Genomic DNA, 22,739 nt, shown 5'->3' on the forward strand with positions numbered 1-22,739 from the left:
AGTTTTAGTGAGATCTTGTTTTTATTGCGTGCAGATTGCGTCATCGACCTTTTATAAATCCCTTCATTGTTCATGTCATTTCCAGATAGTAAATCTGTCGATTTGTACCAAACAGGGGCTATTTTACGATCCGAACCTTAGCCATAACGCTCTTACGATAAGTCGTGCAGTTACATAATCCTCCTCGTTCTCGTACCTCGTCAGTGTATGTTCGGATGCGGGGCCAAACTTTTGTGCTAATGACCAGAAGTTTGCGAATTTAGATTCCAGGATTAGGTTGTGGTTAACCTATCGAGCGCGACCTTTAACCCTTAGCTAATTTATAGTCAACCGTTCCCTCTGACTTTAACTTCCTAACAAAGCAGTTTTATATGTTAAGTGAAATTCTCATGGCTTTGTTTGTAAAGCAGAAAAGCACCAATTCATCCCTTTCCTTCATAGACTGGTCATTTGCTAATTCCTGTTCACTATCATGCAGCACCTACTAACCAGGGAAGTGGAACACTAGCTCGTGATCCTAATATCCCACTGATGGGTGGAACCCAGTCACGTCTTTCTTCTAGCCTTTAGTGCAAAACCGCTTTAGCGCTCCTGGTTCGTCAGGACTCGGACTTGCCATTCCCAACGGCATAAGCTCTCCTTTAGTTCCTCTAGCTGGAATGCTTTTACCCCCCGGTGGAAGATGAAACGATGCTCTGTTAGAACGTTAGTCTTGTCGCTTAGCAACAGAAACCCAATCAGAAAGGGAGCAGCGCCTCTGTGCTTCATATCAGGTGAAAACCAGGACGTAGAGACACCGAACAAAAACGGCTCGGTAGATACAGTCAGGAGACAAAACACTGAACATCACAGAAGTGTGCGGTGTAGAGAGGGGGAAATACGTCACGCTGAGATATTAACTGAAGACCGATACGGACGAACGAACGTCTAGACGACAAACTAGAAATGTGAAACAGGATAACGCAGGATTCCACTTGGTCAGGGTTCACTCTGAATCAGGGGAAGTGTCTGAAGTGTGAAAAGGGTTTAAATGATGGTGATAAACTGCTCCTGAAGCTCGTGACACTGAATTTATTCGATAGAATTTTTTATGGAGCTTGTGATTAGTGTGTCTGGCGTCTCCTTCTGTATCTTTACTGTACTCGCTGCTATTATCGTTAAGTTAACGAGTTGCGTAATTATCATTTTCATCAACATTTTTAACGCCTCATTTTATCTTTTAATGAGTTTTTATTTTTCAATAAAAAAAATATCTGTATCTGTTGTCCGGCGAGTTTCGGAGAGAATCAGCGAAGAACAATTCGTCTCTCGCTCCGTTTTCTGCTGCTTTCTGCATTCCCTCGTTATAGTAATCAGTCATGCGTTTAGTTGCATAAGAGCCAGATTGGATTTTAATGGAGAAAGTGAGACGGTTAAAGATGGAGCGAAACTTTCCCCCCGTCCTGCTTTGCATGGCTGTTATTCAGCAACATCACAAACTCCTTCGTTCTTTTTCTTTTTTCTCTTTAGCCCGAACGTATTATCCGCTGCCTCCGTATTAACCGGAATGCGCTCGAAGTTTCGCGAGGTTTCCTTTCTCCTGACTAATCCCCATCCTGCCTCATCCTCGTGATACCTTCCTACGCTTTGTGTCGTTTTTATTTTTGTTTGTTTGTTTGTCTGCATGATTCCTCTTCTCTTCTAACCCTTTTCAATTGCATCATGTAAACGTTTAATGGTATGTCGTATTTTATTAAGTGCCTGATATGATTTGTGAGTTTGGGACAAATCTGTTTCTTAACCGCCGTTATTTAATTTTCTGTTTATTATGTAATTTCCACAACCCCCTGTGCTGATTGCGTTACAGAGCGTAATTACACAGCCGAGCCCCGATCATCTCGTTAACGAGCTCAAATCTCCCCACGGTGCTTCATAGGAAAGAAATTCCTGTTTGCTCGGCACCTTCATCGCTCCGCCGTCACGCTGGCACAATCACGCTTGTTTAGTAAACACGCAAATAGATTGCTGACGCTGCCATGGCGACGGGCTGACACTTGATAACGAGGAGCATCGTGTCGAGCGTCGAGCGGATTTAAACCTCGCTGGCCTGCTGTCAGCTCGCTGCGCCCGGAAAGAGTGACTCAGCAACATGTACTGTTTCACTCCAGGGACAAAATTACAGTAATACAACAGCAAGCACCAGATCACACGGAGTCGGAGTTACTGAGTTCAAATCGCGCCGAAGCTCAATTACATTCGTCATTCAGTGACAAACGACTAGATTTCGAATAAAAGAAAAATATCATCTTTTATAATAATAAGAATGTATTATGTCTGTTAAGTGATTTATAAAAAAAGTTATTTCATTTTTTATTCGAGGTTCCTGCGGACGTTCAGTACGTCTTGTCGTAAGGGAGGAGCCAGTTCTCTGCTCCACCCGCCACCTTTTACACCATTTATAATACCAACTAATTTAATCCAGGCCATTAGGGGGAGTCGTTTACAGTAAATCGTTAAGGAAAACGTGTAAAGGTTTAACGTACCTTCGATCGGCTCGTTAGGAAAACGAATCCTCCGAGTTTTTGTTATTTTGGTGTAGTTTATCCCGTGAACAGATTTTTCCCAAGCTCTGAAACAATATTGTTTGTTTTACGTAACGCCTGTTTATGCCTGTACGTTTTTTTTTTTGTTTTGTTTTGTTTTGTTTTTGTTTAACGTGCCTGCGATTTTGGCTGTTTTTTTTGTTTGTTTGTTTTTTTGGTGTGTTATTGGATTCATCATTTGGCTGTGCATTTTTTTTCTTTCTTTTCTGTTCACTCTTTTATCCCACTCATCCTCCGTCCCGGTTCTCGGCCCTGCCGCCGTCCCTCAGGTCGGATGGAGCAGCCGTTGTGCCGTAAGCTCCCCGTCCTGGTCTCCGGAGCACTCGGATGCCTCGGACGGCTCTAAGAACCAGCAGCAGCAACAGCATCAGCAGCAGCAGCAGCAGCAACAGGGCGAGCTCGTCTGGACAGCTAGACTGGTAAATGAAGGGATGTGGAAGTGGGCGGAGCTTAGTTGACAGAGCAGGAAACGGACACGGGTGTTTTATCTGCTTTTGGCATGTGAATAAATCAAGGGTCTGGAGAGCTGATGGTTTTTACCAACAGCAGAAAAAGTGACCTTCGTGGATGCAAAGCATGTGGGTCAAACGGTGCGGTGAACAAGAGGCAACTATTTAACGCAAATAACACGCGAAGCAAATCGGTACGTGACCTCAGGGACGAGGGACGAAGGTTCGAGTTTTAGTGCCTCAGACTTGTGTAAAACTATCAGCCCTCGGCTTTACGGTCGTTCAGCTGCACGTGAGATGCACGCTACAAAACGTAGCTGCGAAGACTTGGGTCAGATTTGTTCATCATGCTAGTCTCATGTAACCATGGAAATCGCTCGGTCCAACAGGGACAAGCAATTTGAGCGATGCGAGAAAACCGGGTTAATAAAAGTGTGTGTGTGTAACATCAAAATGTCCCTTTATATACAATACTACACTACACAACTACACCACAATACTACACTACACAACAATACAACACTACACAACTACACCATAATTCTACACTACAACACTGTAAAACACTACACAACTACACCACAATACTACAATACAACACTGTATGACAATACAACACTGTACTACACAATAGGACGTGACACCATATGACAATATGACACTGTAAAACACTACTACACGACATGACACTATACAACAATACAACACTGTACTACACAACACGACATGACACTATACAACAATACAACACTGTACTACACAACACGACATGACACTATACAACAATACAACACTGTACTACACAACACGACATGACACTATACAACAATACAACACTGTACTACACGACATGACACTATACAACAATACAACACTGTACTACACGACATGACACTATACAACAATACAACACTGTACTACACAACACGACATGACACTATACAACAATACAACACTGTACTACACAACCTGACATGACACTATTCGACAATACAACACTGTACTACACAACCTGACATGACACTATTCGACAATACAACACTGTACTACACAACACGACATGACACTATACAACAATACAACACTGTACTACACAACACGACATGACACTATACAACAATACAACACTGTACTACACAACATGACATGACACTATTCGACAATACAACACTGTACTACACAACACGACATGACACTATACAACAATACAACACTGTACTACACGACATGACACTATACAACAATACAACACTGTACTACACAACATGACATGACACTATCGACAATACAACACTGTACTACACAACATGACATGACACTATACAACAATACAACACTGTACTACACGACATGACACTATACAACAATACAACACTGTACTACACAACCTGACATGACACTATACAACAATACAACACTGTACTACACAACCTGACATGACACTATACGACAATACAACACTGTACTACACAACACGACATGACACTATTCGACAATACAACAGTGTACTACACAACCTGACATGACACTATACAACAATACAACACTGTACTTCACAACCTGACATGACACTATACGACAATACAACACTGTACTACACAACACGACATGACACTATTCGACAATACAACACTGTACTACACGACATGACACTATACAACAATACAACACTGTACTACACGACATGACACTATACAACAATACAACACTGTACTACACGACATGACACTATACAACAATACAACACTGTACTACACAACCTGACATGACACTATACAACAATACAACACTGTACTACACAACCTGACATGACACTATACGACAATACAACACTGTACTACACAACACGACATGACACTATTCGACAATACAACACTGTACTACACAACACGACATGACACTATACGACAATACAACAGTGTACTACACAACCTGACATGACACTATACAACAATACAACACTGTACTTCACAACCTGACATGACACTATACAACAATACAACACTGTACTACACAACACGACATGACACTATACGACAATACAACACTGTACTACACAACCTGACATGACACTGTACAACAATACAACACTGTACTACACAACATGACATGACACTATTCGACAATACAACAGTGTACTACACAACCTGACATGACACTATTCGACAATACAACACTGTACTACACAACACGACATGACACTATTCGACAATACAACACTGTACTACACAACACGACATGACACTATACAACAATACAACACTGTACTACACGACATGACACTATGCAACAATACAACACTGTACTACACGACATGACACTATACAACAATACAACACTGTACTACACGACATGACACTATACAACAATACAACACTGTACTACACAACACGACATGACACTATACAACAATACAACACTGTACTACACAACATGACATGACACTATTCGACAATACAACACTGTACTACACAACACGACATGACACTATACAACAATACAACACTGTACTACACAACATGACATGACACTATTCGACAATACAACACTGTACTACACAACACGACATGACACTATACAACAATACAACACTGTACTACACGACATGACACTATACAACAATACAACACTGTACTACACGACATGACATGACACTATCCGACAATACAACACTGTACTACACAACATGACATGACACTATACAACAATACAACACTGTACTACACAACCTGACATGACACTATTCGACAATACAACAGTGTACTACACAACCTGACATGACACTATTCGACAATACAACACTGTACTACACAACACGACATGACACTATTCGACAATACAACACTGTACTACACAACACGACATGACACTATACAACAATACAACACTGTACTACACGACATGACACTATGCAACAATACAACACTGTACTACACGACATGACACTATACAACAATACAACACTGTACTACACGACATGACACTATGCAACAATACAACACTGTACTACACAACACGACATGACACTATACGACAATACAACACTGTACTACACGACATGACACTATACGACAATACAACACTGTACTACACAACACGACATGACACTATACAACAATACAACACTGTACTACACGACATGACACTATACGACAATACAACACTGTACTACACAACCTGACATGACACTATACGACAATACAACACTGTACTACACAACATGACATAACACTATACGACAATACAACACTGTACTACACAACACAATAGGACGCTACAACACTGTACAACACAACATGACACAATGACACTATACAACACCATATGACACAATATTACAATATGACACAATAAAATGACAACACAATAAGGGCAGTTAGAGATCAGCAGTAAGAGTGTGAGTGAGATTTTGACATGTTTGGGTCGTGCCTGCTTCGTGTGAAATCTGTACAGAATAAAGTGGTACATCTTTTTTATTTTGTTTATTAAATCAATGATGCATCTTTCATTTAATTAGCGTTTGTTTGCTTTCGACTGCACAGACATCACTTTGTTTGTGAGTCAGAATCACGGTGTAATCCAGATATCGATTCAAGTCTGCCATCATTAATACATCAATTCTCTAAACTCGGAATCATCGGGGTGAGACGAGACCTCCGCAATAAGGATGCACGCGCACACACACACACACACACACACACACACACACACACGTCTCTGTTACTCTTGTAGAATTCATAACACAAGTACAACATGCAGACATACTAATAATTAAATAAACACTAATTGCCTGATGTCACAGTTCAGCTGAGAGGTTTATATTGATGCACTAGTTACTGTTACTGTGCTCAGACAGGAGAAGTTCGTCGCTACACTCAGGTTCTCTCGAAGAGCCCGAGTATGTTCAGTACGTTGTGTCATAAGGGAGGAGTCAGGACACGAGGAAATGATGCAAGGAAAGGAAATGAGGAAGTGCGATTAAACAAACCACCGTCCATGTCTTATCTTCCTGTGTGTGCATGAGAGAGCTGCAGTCGCTTCTCTCACAAACCATTTCCCTGCTCCACACACCACGTTTTACATACAAAGCAGCGCTACACAACACAACACAGCGCTACACAACACAACACAGCGCTACACAACGCAGCGCTAGGCAACGCAACACAATGCAGCACTAGGCAACAACGCAGCACTAGGCAACGCAACACAATGCAGCGCTAGGCAACGCAACACAATGCAGCGCTAGGCAACGCAACACAATGCAGCGCTAGGCAACAACGCAGCACTAGGCAACGCAACACAATGCAGCGCTAGGCAACGCAACACAATGCAGCGCTAGGCAACAACGCAGCACTAGGCAACGCAACACAATGCAGCGCTAGGCAACACAACACAACACTACGCAACACAACGCTATGTAACACAATACAATACAACTTAATATGACACAACACAATAAACGCAACACAATACAATATGACAATACAATAAGCACAACACAATAAACACAACACAATAAAACAATACAACACAACATAAGGAGGTTTCTATTCAAATTCAATAAATAAAAATCTACGAATAAACATAAATACAAAAAAGTCTAGCTTTAGTTATTTACTTATCAAAGTGCAAGTCAAAAACTTTTTACTTAATGTGAAGTAAAAGAGAGTCAGAAAATTAATTATTTAATTAATCAAGCCACTCAGGGGTGTGAATCTCATACTTTGGTTCATGTTTTACTTCCCAATCCACACTATACACTACAGAAACAATAGATTAGACACTTTAGTTCACTGCCGGTCTCATTTGATTCAGATCTGATTCGATCTGATTCAGCACCGAAATGATTCATCACTAATGCAATATGATCAATCACCAACATAATCCAATTTTATCATTGATACTATTCGATTCGGCACTGATCCGATGTGATTCCTCACCGATATGATTCAGTTTGTCACCAATATGACTCAGTTCATGGCCATTATGAGTCAATTCATCACTGATGCAATTTGATTTATGATTGAAACTCGTTGATTCAATTTGATTCGGTATGATTTGGTTCATCACTGATATGATTTGATTTAGCACTTATACGATTCGACTCTTCACCGAGACGATTCGGTTCGTCACTAACTACATTCGATTCATGAGCGATATGGTTAGATTAATTGTCACCATTTGTCACCAATGAGATTTGAATCATCACTGATACCCATGGTTTTGAATCCTTTATGATTCAGTTAAATTCAGCAGCCGTTCCAATCGACTCAGCGCCGATGATCTACAGTTCAGGTCTTGTCAGGTGTTTGTGGTGTTTAAATTATGGCCTCAGCAGCTTTTAACTTAAAGGACGAGCGATTCTTTGTCCACTGGGATTGTGTTGTTCAGCCTGTTTGTGTTAAGGAGCACAACACTGCTGCTAACTGCAGAATAAACAGAAGAATCAGACGAGTGTCACGAATCCATTTAGATGTCTGCAGCGATACCTGATCTGTGTCAGACGTCTCTCTCTCTCTGTGTCTCTCTCTCTGTGTCTGTCTCTCTCTCTCTCTCTCTCTCTTTCTCCCTCTCTCTTTCTGTCTGTCTGTTTCTCTCTCTGTCTTTCTCTCTGTCTCTGTCTCTCTCTCTGTCTTTCTCTCTATCCCTCTCTCTGTCTTTCTCTCTCTTTCTCCCTTTCTTTCTGTCTGTCTGTCTCTCTGTCTTTCTCTCTGTCTCTCTGTCTCTCTCTCTCTGTCTTTCTCTCTCTCTCTCTGTCTGTCTCTGTCTCTCTCTCTCTCTCTGTCTTTCTCTCTCTGTCTTTCTCTCTGTCTCTGTCTCTCTCTCTCGCTCTCTCTCTCTCTCTGTCTTTCTCTCTCTCTCTCTGTCTCTTTCTCTCTCTCTCTCTGTGTCTTTCTCTCTCTCTCTGTCTTTCTCTCTGTCTCTCGCTCTCTCTCTCTGTCATACACGTGAAGGATTTTACAGCAGGCGTTCACACTTCACTGGGTCTCTCTCTTTCCTCCATAATTCATTTTTGCAGAAATTAGCTGCAGACTTTACAGGCATCTGAGTACACCTCCTCCTCCTCTTCCTCCTCCTCATACTCGAGCCGTCTCTCTAAATGAATTTGACGTTTCCTGTCTTGAGCGGGTAATTATCTGGGAGGAAGCAGGATCCGGGCCAGAGCCTCGACTTGGTGACACGAGCATCGTAACGCAATGCCATCAGATGCAGATCAGGCTGGTAGGAACAGGGCTGTAACATAAACCCAGGGCCAGAGTAGTGTTCTGCTCAGATGGGCTGGAACCAAGCCACACACACACACACACATTCACACACACTCACACACACACTCACACACTAGTTATCTCTATTATCTGTTTAGGGACATTGAATAAATTTGGTGGTTGTTTTCTTGATTGTCTGTGGGGTAAAATCCCTTCATGGGTTTCCTCATGAGTCCTTGAGTCCAGTTACGTTGTTTTTTCTCGGTGACGAGGAGATGGACAGATTTAACCACAACGGTCTCCGTGGTGATTTATCAGGACCATCAGTAAACTGCGATGGGTGGCTCCTGGTTTGGAGCAGGGTGGAGTTTTCAGTAACCAGATTAAAGAGGGTTTGTTTTGTGATAAGTATTTGTTTGAATTTGTGTTTTGTTTTTAGACACACACACACACGTGCACACACTCACACACACGTGCACACACTCACACACAAGCACGAGCGCACACACACACACACACAAGAGCGCACACACACACACACAAGAGCACGCACACACACTCACACACAAGCGCACACACACACACACTAAAGTTTATGAATGCAGTTTCTCCCAGTTTTCGCTAATTACAGTACTTCTTTACTAGCTGTAGCTGGGAATACTGTGTCATTTTTCCTTCTCTTTTTCCTGTCGTCCATCTCGTAGGGCCGCGGCTCAGGTTTTCCTGGGCGGAGACGCCCTCGGGGCGCAAACCTGTCTGGCCGAGGGGGCAGAGGACGATCCAGACTGAAGATGGACAGCAGCCTTCTAGTGACCCCTGGGGTATAAATCATTTCACACAGCATTTATCATCATCCTCCTCCTCCTCACTTTTCTTAACAAACATGAATAATAGAGAGCTCACTCGCCACTCAGGCTCACCACTCACCCCCGTGTCTCACCACTCAGGCTCACCACTCACCCCCGTGTCTCACCACTCAGACTCACCACTCACCCCCGTGTCTCACCACTCACTCACCACTCACCACCGAGTCTCACCACTCAGACTCACCACTCACCCCCGTGTCTCACCACTCACTCACCACTCACCCCCGTGTCTCACCACTCAGACTCACCACTCACCCCCGTGTCTCACCACTCAGACTCACCACTCACCCCCGTGTCTCACCACTCAGACTCACCACTCACCCCCGTGTCTCACCACTCACTCACCACTCACCCCCGAGTCTCACCACTCAGACTCACCACTCACCCCCGAGTCTCACCACTCAGACTCACCACTCACCCCCGAGTCTCACCACTCAGACTCACCACTCACCCCCAAGTCTCACCACTCAGACTCACCACTCACCACCGAGTCTCACCACTCAGACTCACCACTCACCCCCGTGTCTCACCACTCAGACTCACCACTCACCCCCGAGTCTCACCACTCAGACTCACCACTCACCCCCGAGTCTCACCACTCAGACTCACCACTCACCCGAGTCTCACCACTCAGACTCAGACTCAAACACATGCACACACACACACACACATGCATACAGTACACACACACAAACACATGCACACACACAAACACATACATACAGTATACACACACACACACAGCTTCCAGCCATCAGGTTTATTTATGTTAATTAAATATTTAGATTTACTTTTACTACATGAGGACAAATGGTAAAACATGGTGTGTGTGTGTGTGTGTGTGTGTGTGTGTGTGTGTGTGTGTGTGTGTGTGTGTGTGTGTAGGTGAACTTTCTTGAGACTCCACATATGGTGAAAGAAGAAGAGGAGAACAGCATGCACAATACAGTCGTCATGTTCTCCAGCTCTGACACCTTCACACTCAGACAGGTGTGTGTGTGTGTGGGTGTGTGTGTGTGTGGGTGTGTGTGTACATTGTTGTATATTGTGTTTATTTATGTTCATTCTGTTTGTGTGTCATTATATTATTTGTGTTTTTCTTGTTCACGTCACCACGTGTTGTCTGTCTTCATGTTTTTGATGCCATTAGTCATTCTGTACGTTGTTTGATTTGTGTTTTAATTATTCATGTGTGTGATTTGTGTTTGTGAAGGTGTATTGATTAGCAGTTTGTGTAAATACATTTGTCATTGTCTGTTATTAATGTGTTTTTGTGTTATGTTTAGTCATCGTGAGTGTGCAGTCTAAGTTTGTTGTTTCTGTAATTCAGCTCTGAGTGTGTGCGTGTGTGCGCGCGCGCGTCTGTGTGTGCGAGCGTGTGTGTGTGCGTGTGCGAGCGTGTGTGTGCGTGTGCGAGCGTGTGTGTGCGTGTGTGTGCGCGCGTGTGTGTGTGCACGTGTGTGTGCGCGAGTGCGTGCGTGCGTGTGTGTGTGTGAGCGTGTGTGCGTGTGTGTGTGTGAGCGTGTGTGCGCGTGTGCGTGCGTGTATGTATGTGTGTGCGTGTAAGCCTGAGGTTTTTCTGTTTGTGAGTAAACAGACACCTTCCTCTGACACTCTCTGACCCCCCTTCTCTCGCTCCTTCCCTCCCTCTCTCTCCCTCCCTCTCTCCCTCTCCCTCCATCTCTCTCTCTTTCTTCCTCTCCCTCTCTCTCCCCCTCTCTCTCTGTAGGACATGTGTGTGGTGTGTGGGAGTTTTGGTCAGGGTGCTGAGGGCAGACTCCTGGCCTGTTCTCAGTGTGGTCAGTGCTATCACCCGTTCTGCGTCAGCGTTAAGGTAACAGCATTCCTCTCTCTCTCTCTCTCACTCACTCACTCACTCACTCACTCACTCACTCACTCACTCACTCACTCACACACACACACACACACACACACAATTTAATATAATTATCTAATCAGTTATTCAACTCTGCACCCTGAAAGAATTAGTGACTGAGGCCCTTATTCAAAGCTTTATGTCCCATGTCTTATTTGTGTGTGTGTGTGTGTGTGTGTGTGTGTGTGTGTGTGTGTGTGTGTGTGTGTGTGTGTGTGTGTGTGTTTAATTACTTACCTGAGCTGCTTATAATGCACATGATTAATGAGAACAAGTCTAGAGTTTGGGTTTGAGGATAGTGATGAGGGAGAGAGTGGAGGAGGATGAGGGGGAGAGTGGAGGAGGATGAGAGAGAGAGTGGAGGAGGATGAGAGAGAGAGTGGAGGAGGATGAGGGGGAGAGTGGAGGAGGATGAGAGAGAGAGTGGAGGAGGATGAGGGGGAGAGTGGAGGAGGATGAGGGAGAGAGTGGAGGAGGATGAGGGAGAGAGAGATTTAATTTAATTCAGTCATTTCCTCTCCAGTTATTTCCTTCCTTCCTTCTCTCAGTCGCGGTCTCTTTACTCTTGCTTCCTTTCTTCCTTCCATAATTCATTCATTTCCACACCACTTCTGTTCTTCCTTCCTTCCTTCCTTCCTTTCCTCTTTACTTTCTTCCTTTTTTAAACACGTCCATAATTCCGTCATTAATTCCTTCATGCTCTACTTACTTCATTCCATTTTTCTTTACACATTTCCTTTATTCCTTCAGACACTCCTTCCTTATTCTCTCTTTTCTTTCCTACCTTTCTTTGCTTCGCCCCTTCTTTTATTTTATTTTTTTATGAATTAATAATTCAATATCGGGGGCACGGTGGCTTAGTGGTCAGCACGTTCGCCTCACACCTACAGGGTTGGGGTTCGATTCCCACCTCCGCCTTGTATGTGTGGAGTTTACATGTTCTCCCCGTGCCTCGGGGGTTTCCTCCGGATACTCCGGTTTCCTCCCGCGGTCCAAAGACATGCATGGTAGGTTGATTGGCATCTCTGGAAAATTGTCCGTAGTGTGTGAGTGAATGAGTGTGTGTGTGTGCCCTGTGATGGGTTGGCACTCCGTCCAGGGTGTATCCTGCCTCGATGCCCGATGACGCCTGAGATAGGCACAGGCTCCCCGTGACCCGAGGTAGTTCGGATAAGCGGTAGAAAATGAATGAATGAATGAAGAAGAGAATTGCTCAGGAACAGAGAGGGTGAAGAAGTCTCCACAGTGTAACTCAGTATATTTTATAGAGTAGAAGTTCTACAAGTTCTTAGAGGAGTTCTTTGAGGATCCGTCTCAAACCTTCAGCAGCTCTTCTCGAGCGTTTCTCACATGAACCGGTTTGGAGGTGTGATGTGAGACGTGAGGACTGACGACTTGTCTCGCTTATTCCTGTCCTCTCTGCGTCGTGGCTCTGAGTCTCTTTACCTCCTGGTGTTCTAGCTGATTAAAGGGACGTGTGCCACCAGGTCACTGAGTCACCACTCGATTGATTTTTCTCTTTACACACGTCTACTAATCTGTAAATAGCAGCTGAGGAAACACCTCACAGATGGGAGACACACACACACGCACACGCGCGCACACACACACACACACACGCACAATCGTTTGTTTAGTGTGTGCAGGTTTAGACCATGTTGTGTACATTAACCTGTTCCTGACCTCTGATGTGTGCGTGTGTGTGTGGAACAGATGACTAAGGTGGTGTTAAGTAAAGGCTGGCGGTGTTTGGAATGCACGGTGTGTGAGGCGTGCGGTCAGGCCAGCGATCCTGGACGCTTGCTGCTGTGTGACGACTGTGACATCAGCTACCACACTTACTGCCTCGATCCGCCGCTGCAGAACGTCCCCAAGGGCAGCTGGAAGTGCAAATGGTACACACACACACACACACACACACACACACACACACTCTGATGGAGACAGCACACACACACACACACACACACACTGACGGGAGACAGCACACACACACACACGCACACACACACACATGCACACACACACTGATGGGAGACAGCACACACACACACACACACACACACTGACGGGAGACAGCACACACACACACACACACACTGACGGGAGACAGCACACACACACACACACACACTGATGGGAGACAGCACACACACACACACACACACACTGACGGGAGACAGCACACACACACACACACACACACACTGACGGGAGACAGCACACACCCGCACACACCCGCGCGCACACACACACACACCCGCCCGCGCGCACACACACACACACCCGCCCGCGCACACACACACGCACACGCGCACACACACAGGAGGAAGCATACACACACGTGTGCGCACACACACACACACACACATTGATGGGAGGCAGCATACACACACGTGTGCGCACACACACACACACACACACTGATGGGAGGCAGCATACACACACGTGTGCACACAAACGCACAAAAAGAAAAGAAAGGTAGTTGTGGGAACATAATCCATGATGCAGCGCTGTGATAATGCTGAGTTACTGTTACTCCTGATCTCTCTCTCTCTCTCTCTCTCTCTCTCTCTCCTGCATTCTTTTTTCCTTAATTTTCCCTACTTTATGCCAGGGGCGGTTCTAGGATTGCGTCTTCAGGGGGGGGCTTAGCCCTCAGTGAGAAATTTAAAACAAGAAGAATGTGTGTATGTGTGTATTCTCTACAAACAGTTTGTCCAGTAAATGTTATTTATATTTCGTATTGAATGGATTGTTTGCATTAATATTGTTTGTGCTACAACTCTGCTAATAAGCAGAGTGACATTACACTGGTATAACTGATTGTTTTTAAGGTCACCACAGTAGTGTATATATTCTGTACTACAGCCACACACACACACACATCTGTGTACATTAAGGTCACTACTACGGCAGAAACACACAGTAGTAGTACAACTTTTTATAACTGTACCAACAAACATAAAATACATCCTCACAATACGTACATTTTAATAGAAATGGCTCCAATTACATTACAGTTTGAACACAGACAGTATAACATCGTACGACCTCGTGAGTGTACGGACTCCCTGGATTCCTGAAAATTCTTTGCAGTTAATTCTTATAAAATCCCCTCTATAACCGTCTTTGAGGTTTTCCACCGATTACCGTTATAGATAAACGCCTCCAGGTCTGACTGACGTGCACGCTGCGCGTACCCGAGCGTCTCCGTTCAGATAAAGCAGACAGCCGATGGCGCGCTAATGAAACACTACAACGCACTCGCGTAAAAGCAAAGTAAACAAAAAAATTGGATCAAACTCATTCATTCATTCATCTTCTACCGCTTATCCGAACTTCTCGGGTCACGGGGAGCCTGTGCCTATCTCAGGCGTCATCGGGCATCGAGGCAGGATACACCCTGGACGGAGTACCAACCCATCACAGGGCACACACACACTCTCATTCACTCACACACACACACACACACACACTACGGACAATTTCCCAGAGATGCCAATCAACCTTCCATGCATGTCTTTGGACCGGGGGAGGAAACCGGAGTACCCGGAGGAAACCCCCGAGGCACGGGGAGAACATGCAAACTCCACACACACAAGGCGGAGGCGGGAATCGAACCCCGACCATGGAGGTGTGAGGCGAACGTGCTAACCGCTAAGCCGCCGTGACCCCTCTCTTGGATCAAACTGATAAATAATTTTCTTTCCCATCGACGTCGTGTCCTGCTTTTGTTTAGTTTTGTTAAAATGATCCTTATAGGTGGCTGAGATCACAGACAGGGGGCTGAAGCCACCCTAAAGAAGGGCTAGAACCTCCCCTGCTTTATGCCTTCTTACACTCCGTCTCTCCATAGTTTCTTCCTTTCTTACACATTTCTTTCCTTTGTCTTTTTCCTACACGCCCATCCTTCATTTTTTCCTTCATTCTCTTTAGTCCCATTATTTTCTGTCCCTCGTTCATTTTGTTCCCACCATACTTCATTTCTTCATTTATACGCTCTTTACTTCTTTGCGATTCTCCTTCTTAACCTCTCTTTATTTCCTTTCTTGCATGTTCTCTGCCTTGTTTACTTATTTTTCTTTCCTTTATCTCCTTCCTTCGTTCTCTTTTTTTTTTACTTCCTTTCCTTCAAACCCTGCCATAATCCATACATTTTCTCTGTACATCCTTCTTTTCATCCCTTTTTTACACATTTTTCTTTCTTTTTCTTTCTTTCTTTTTCTTTCTTTCTCCTAGCTGTTACCTTTTTTCCTTCCTTCATTCCTTCCCTTCTTCCTTTTAACGTCATTTTAACTTCCTTCCTTTAAACTTTTTTTTAACTTTTCTTCAACTTCTCGACTTGCTTTCTTTCCTTCCTTAGTTCCTTCTTTTTAAGTTTCTAAAATGTTCTGTCGTTCTTATATCAATTCCATTCTTCTCTGCTCTTCTACTTTATATAATTAGTTCATTTCCTCTCTACTCCGTTTCTTCATTAAATTCTTCCCTTTGTCTTTCCATCCGTCCTTTCTTACGCATTCCTTTTTTGATTTTCATCTCTTTTTCCTTTCCTCCTTCATGTCCTTCTGTCATTACTTTCTAATATCTCATATTTATATGTTTATAGTTAAACAGAATCTTGTGGCTCGTCCAGTGAAACCGTCTGCTTCTTTTTTATCTGTTTATTCTTCAGATTCATTAATAATTATTTATTCCCGTATTGTAGCTGGGGCTCGAAACTTCCTGCTCTAAATTATTTTCCTGCTCATTAATGGCAGGTTAACAGCTGTTTTCACACACACACACACACACACACACACACACACACACACACACACACACACACACACACACACACACACACACAGTCGCACACACACACACACAGATACACACACTCGTGCACACACACACACACACACGCACAGACATATACACACTCGCACACACACACACACACACACACACGCTCGCGCACACACACACACACACCCGCGCACACACATACACACACACACACACAGTCGCACACACACACAGTCGCACACACACACACAGATACACACACTCGTGCACACACACACAGATACACACACTCGTGCACACACACACACACACACAGATACACACACACACTCGCACACACATACACACACACACACACATATACACACACACAGTCGCACACACACAGACATATACACAGTCACACACTCACTTGCACACACAGATACACACACTCGCACACACACGCACACACGCTCACACACGCACAGACACACACAGACACACACACACACACATGCACACACATATACACACACGCGCGCACAGACGCACACGCGCGCACACAGACACACACACACACACACACACTCTCAGGGATTTCCTTCCTATTTGCTCTTATTTCAGCTGTAATCCTCCAGCACACAGCGCTGCATTAACACTCTGCCACAGCTTTAGTGAGATAGCAAGTGTTCCAATATTTATTTTTAGGGCAGATCTCTGAGCTCGTCTCTGTGCACTGACTCTCTGTTCATCAGTGCAGAAGTGTGACCACAACAACGGCAAGAATTTCTTACAACACGTCACCCTGTGTCATTAATATCTCTCTCTCTCTCTCTCTCTCTCTCTCTCTCTCTCTCTCTCTCTCCCCCACCCTGTAACCCTTTCTACCTCATGTATATATATATATGTGTGTGTGTGTGTGTGTGTGTGTATCTGTGTGTAACTCTCTCTCTCTCTCTATGTCTCTCTGTCTGTCTCTATTTCTATCTCTCTCTCTCTCTCTCCCCCACCCTGTAACCCTTTCTACATTATGTATATATTTATATATAATGTATATATGTATCTGTGTGTATCTCTCTCTCTCTCTCTCTCTCTCTCCCCCCCCCACCCTGTAACCCTTTCTACCTCATGTATATATATATGTGTGTGTATCTGTGTGTAACTCTCTCTCTCTCTCTGTCTCTCTGTCTGTCTCTATCTCTATCTGTCTCTCTGTCTGTCTCTATCTCTATCTCTCTCTCTCCTTGTTGCATCTCTCTTCCTGTCTTTCTTTTTCTCCCCCCCTTGTTTCACTCTCCCTGTTTTTCTTGCTCTCTCTGTCTCTCTCTCTTCCTGTCTCTTTCTATCTGTCTCTCCCCCTACCTGTGTTTCTCTCTATCTTATGTATAAAATAATATATAACGTATTTGTGTATCTCTTTCTCTCTCTCTGTCTCTCTCTCTCTCTCCCTCACTCTCTCTCTCTCTTTGTCTTCCCCCCTCCCTCCAGGTGTGTATCATGTACTCAGTGTGGAGCCACGTCCCCCGGGCTGCGCTGTGATTGGCAGAATAACTACACTCAGTGTGGGCCGTGTGCCAGCCTGGCCGTGTGCCCGGTGTGTGCACGCAACTACAGGGAGGACGAGCTGATCCTGCAGTGCCGGCAGTGCGACAGGTGGGCACTTCTCCACCGCACAGGTGCCCGGGTTGGCATGAGAGTGGAGGTCTGGGGGGAGAGCGGAGAGAGACGGCCACGTTTAAAGACCTGGATGATTAATCACACTCCAGTCGTTTGTCTTATTTTAAACCTTCTGCTGTTTCAGCGTTTTGTGATACACCGGATTTAAATAATACAACCATACCAGCTACGTACCCTCGTCAGATGCCCTGCTCTCTCTGCTGCTTCCTCCTAAGCTATACAACATTTCTATACGCATTGACGTCCCACATGACGTCATTTCACTAGAGTTATTCATAAAAATACAAAAGTTTATATTTTAGTCTAATACTAAACGTAGACTGGATTACGGATTAGGCATAAATTACGGTGCTGGTAAAGAACGCAGTATAATTATAGAGCAAAATAATTATCCTTAATTTAAAAGGGTGTCTTAATTTAATTTATTTCGACATTTCATTTATATTTAGATATAAATACACACACACACACACACAGTGGTGTGAAAAAGTGTTGGCCATCGTCCTGATTTCTTATTTTTTTGCATGCATGTTACATTTGTTTATTTTTCCAGGCAGTAGCTGACGTCACCATCATTTTTTTTTTTTTTTTGCACGTTTGTCACACTTTAAATGTTTAAGATTATCAAACAAATTTAAATATTAGACAAAGATAAAACAAGTAAACAGATTAGGGGGCAAACACTTTTCCACACAGGACCATGTGGGTTTGGATTTTGTTTTTCCCTTAATAATAAAAACCTTCAGTTGTGTTTACGTGTGTAATCTTAGACTAATATTTAAATTTGTTTACGTTATTTTCCGCACCATAAAGCGCACCGGATTATAAGGCGCAGTCTCAATTACGGGGTCTATTTCTGTACTTAACCCATACATAAGGCGTACCGGATTATAAGGCGCATGCTGAAACATACGGTCTACAAAAAAAAAGGTAACGGAAGCAAAACAGTGTTTAGTTGAACTTTATTCTACTGTTTAACAACACACACATTATTTTTTAATCAATCTTCTCCCACAAATCCATCAAAGTCCTCACATACCGGAGGCGTGGCGGAGGTAAGCGTACGTACTGTACGTATTACGAAATGTTCTCTGATTGGTTTATCGCTGCCAGCGTACGTAGTGTATGTGTTACGTCCCTGTGTCAGCGGGAAACGGTCCGACAGTCAATCAAGCGGAGCGCTTACCAAAGTCACACAACAACATTTTTAGTCGCACACCTAAGGCGCACCAATTTTTGAGAAAATTTAAGGCTCTTGGGTGCGCCTAATAGTGCGGAAAATACGGTACATTAAAGTGTAATAAACATGCAAAAAAAATTTTTTTTTAAATCAGCAAGGGGTGCCAGCACTTTTTCACACCACTGTATAAATATAGATTTATATATAAAGTTCTTTTTTCTTTTCTTTTTTTTTTTTTTTTTTTTAGCTTAGAGCTGAAATGTAAATGTATGATGTATGCAGAATAAATATTTTTATGAATATCTTTTTCATTATTAAAAGTACGTATATTCCTTTACGTTCAACTTTTTTTTGCCCGAGTGCCGTATCGGGAGTTCAGACCGGGGTGTACTTACTTTTGCTTGCTCCTCAGGTGGATGCACGCATTATGTCAGGGTCTGAACACGGACGAAGAGGTGGAGAGCGCGGCGGACGACGGCTTAGACTGTACGATGTGCAGAATGCTGACGCTCCCAAACCAGGGTACGTCCTACGAGCTCTCGGGAGATTTCCGTTTGCTCCGACGTTATTAATGGAGCAGAAAAGTTATTTTTGTTTAAAAAAAGTTATTAATGTTTTTTATTATGATGTAATTATACAGCGTAAGAGCGTCTGACTGTGTAATTCTCCTCCAGGGGGTGTGGCTTTAGTTATGGGGGAGTGGCTTGTGGAGGGGCGTGGCTTGGTGTGGGGAAAAAAATACAAACACAAAATTCTTGCATTAGCAGAAGTGTAATAAGTATATATCGATTGTTAAAGTATTTATTATCTGTACAGAATTTCTTGGGAGATTTACATCACATTTAGTTTTAACTGAATGCGTGAGAGTTGGCAGTCTTGTTTGTACTGTTTTTTATGATAGTTATGTAAAATAAAAATAACTGCTCAGTGCTGCAAAACAAACAACTCTGCTAATGCTAACTTAATTCTGTATAAACTATATAACAGCACAGGCCTATTAGTTACTAGCCTAAACTGGACTGAGTTGCGGCGCAATTTTATTCTCCTCACTGCTGCACACGAGTCGGCGTGAGAATATGGGGGTGTGGCGTGAGAATATGGGGGTGTGGCGTGAGAATATGGGGGTGTGGCGTGAGAATATGGGGGTGTGGCGTGAGAATATGGGGGTGTGGAGTGAGAATATTGGGGTGTGGGGTGAGCATATGGGGGTGTGGCGTGAGCATATGGGGGTGTGGCGTGAGCATATGGGGGCGTGGCGTGAGCATATGGGGGCGTGGCGTGAGAATATGGGGGCGTGGCGTGAGAATATGGGGGCGTGGCGTGAGAATATGGGGGCGTGGCGTGAGATTACGAGGGTGTGGTGTGACAATATGGAGGTGTGGCGTGAGAATATGGGGGTGTGGCATGAGAATATGGGGGTGTGGTGTGAGATTATGTGGGTGTGGTGTGAATATAGAGGTGTGGCGTGAGAATATGAGGGTGTGGTGTGAGAATATGGAGGTGTGGCGTGAGAATATGGGGGTGTGGTGCGAGAATATGGGGGCGTGGCTGGCTTGAGAATATGGGGGTGTGGCTGGCTTGAGAATACGGGGGTGTGGCTGGCGTGAGAATACGGGGGTGTGGCTGGCGTGAGAATACGGGGGTGTGGCTGGCGTGAGAATACGGGGGTGTGGCTGTCGTGAGAATACGGGGGCGTGGCGTGAGAATACGGGGGCGTGGCGTGAGAATACGGGGGCGTGGCGTGGGAATTCGGGGGCGTGGCGTGAGAATACGGGGGTGTGGCGTGGGAGCGTGAGATTTGGGTCAATTGCGTGTGTCTCACACTGGATGCGTGAGAGTTGGCAGCCCAGATTATAATAGATATTAATAATAAGCAGCAGGTTACTTGAGTACATGTGAGATGAAGGAGCTTCAGCACCAGAGGACCAGTGAGTGCTCCGTCATTAAGGGCTGGAGATAAACTACGCACCAGACGAGCCCTCAGGTTTGGCCGTCTCGGTTAGCAGATAATCCACAGAACCTGACAGGAGCCAAAGCAGCATTCGAGCGGCAGAAGGACGCGTCGACATCTCAGGCCAAATTTAATATATTAAAATAGCAGATGGCTTAAATGTGAAATTTGATTCCAACCTGTTCTCCTTTATAACACGGTGGCTTTAGGCGGATGTGTCGAGTCCGTCATGGAGCCAAACGGCATTGTGTGTGTAAAAGAAGCCAAAACTAATGAATGTGGAGGAAATACTAATGTGTGTGTGTGTGTCAGGTGGTCCTGTTGCAATGCTCACGGAGAGCAGCAGCAGTGTCGAGCCTCCAGTGGTCATACAGCCTCCGCCTAGAATCAAGGAATATGGTAAATTCACTCACACACATCAAAAACAAACACTCACACACACACACGTGACTAGCGGGTGTAACGGCTAGCCCACGTGACTAGCGGGTGTAACGGCTAGCCCACGTGACTAGCGGGTGTAACGGCTAGCCCACGTAACTAGCATTTGACTATCTAAAGCCGGTCCTGGTCATGAAGTGACCGCTCTGGGGTATATTTGGACATCTGGAATATAAAGAGCTGAGAATGAGGATAAATGTGTGCTGTCGTTCTCCCTGTCAGACTTCCAGAAGACGTACACACAGGACGGCGTGTGTCTGACTGAATCGGGTCTGTGCCAGCTGCAGAGTCTGTCTGTTCCCTCTGGACGGCGACGGCGGGCAAAACCCAAACTCAGACTCAGGATCATCAACCAGAACAGCGTGGCCGTGCTTCAGGCTCCAGGAGATCCACAGTCTGAGTTCTCCAGAGAGGGAGACATGGACGACAGCAAAGGTTGTGTGTGTGAAAGAGAGAGAGAGAGAGTGTGTAAAAGTGTGTGCGTGTGTGTGTGCGTGTGTGTGTGTGTGTGTGTGTGTGCGTGTGCGTGTGTGTGTGTGCGTGTGTGTGCGTGTGTGTGCGTGTGTGTGCGTGTGTGTGCGTGTGTGCGTGTGTGTGTGTGTGTGTGTGTGAGAAAGTGTGTATGTGTGAGTGTGTGTGTGAGTGTTTGTGTGTGTGTGTGTGTGTGTGTGTGTGTGTGTGTGTGTGTGTGTGTGTGTGTGTGTGTGTGTGTGTGTGAGAAAGTGTGTATGTGTGAGTGTGTGT

The 22,739-nt window shown here is 44.5% G+C and overlaps 1 protein-coding gene across 10 annotated transcripts in view; it reads left to right on the top strand.

The window, feature by feature from the left end:
- The window catches only part of kmt2ca (lysine (K)-specific methyltransferase 2Ca), a 157,555-nt gene that overhangs the window by 84,154 nt on the left and 50,662 nt on the right, over positions 1 to 22,739 (top strand). For 9 of the 10 annotated variants that reach the window (XM_047811175.1, XM_047811172.1, XM_047811170.1 and 6 more), the window contains exons 15-23: positions 2,852 to 3,001; positions 9,942 to 10,058; positions 10,989 to 11,093; positions 11,833 to 11,937; positions 13,693 to 13,874; positions 18,238 to 18,402; positions 20,019 to 20,128; positions 21,870 to 21,956; positions 22,218 to 22,430. In XM_047811175.1, the coding sequence (XP_047667131.1) occupies positions 2,852 to 3,001; positions 9,942 to 10,058; positions 10,989 to 11,093; positions 11,833 to 11,937; positions 13,693 to 13,874; positions 18,238 to 18,402; positions 20,019 to 20,128; positions 21,870 to 21,956; positions 22,218 to 22,430 (1,234 nt within the window). The remainder of the gene's footprint in view (positions 1 to 2,851; positions 3,002 to 9,941; positions 10,059 to 10,988; positions 11,094 to 11,832; positions 11,938 to 13,692; positions 13,875 to 18,237; positions 18,403 to 20,018; positions 20,129 to 21,869; positions 21,957 to 22,217; positions 22,431 to 22,739) is intronic. The other variant, XM_047811177.1, reaches the window with a different exon arrangement.

This window comes from Tachysurus fulvidraco, chromosome 3 (genome assembly GCF_022655615.1).
Source record: "Tachysurus fulvidraco isolate hzauxx_2018 chromosome 3, HZAU_PFXX_2.0, whole genome shotgun sequence".
NCBI lineage: Eukaryota > Metazoa > Chordata > Actinopteri > Siluriformes > Bagridae > Tachysurus > Tachysurus fulvidraco.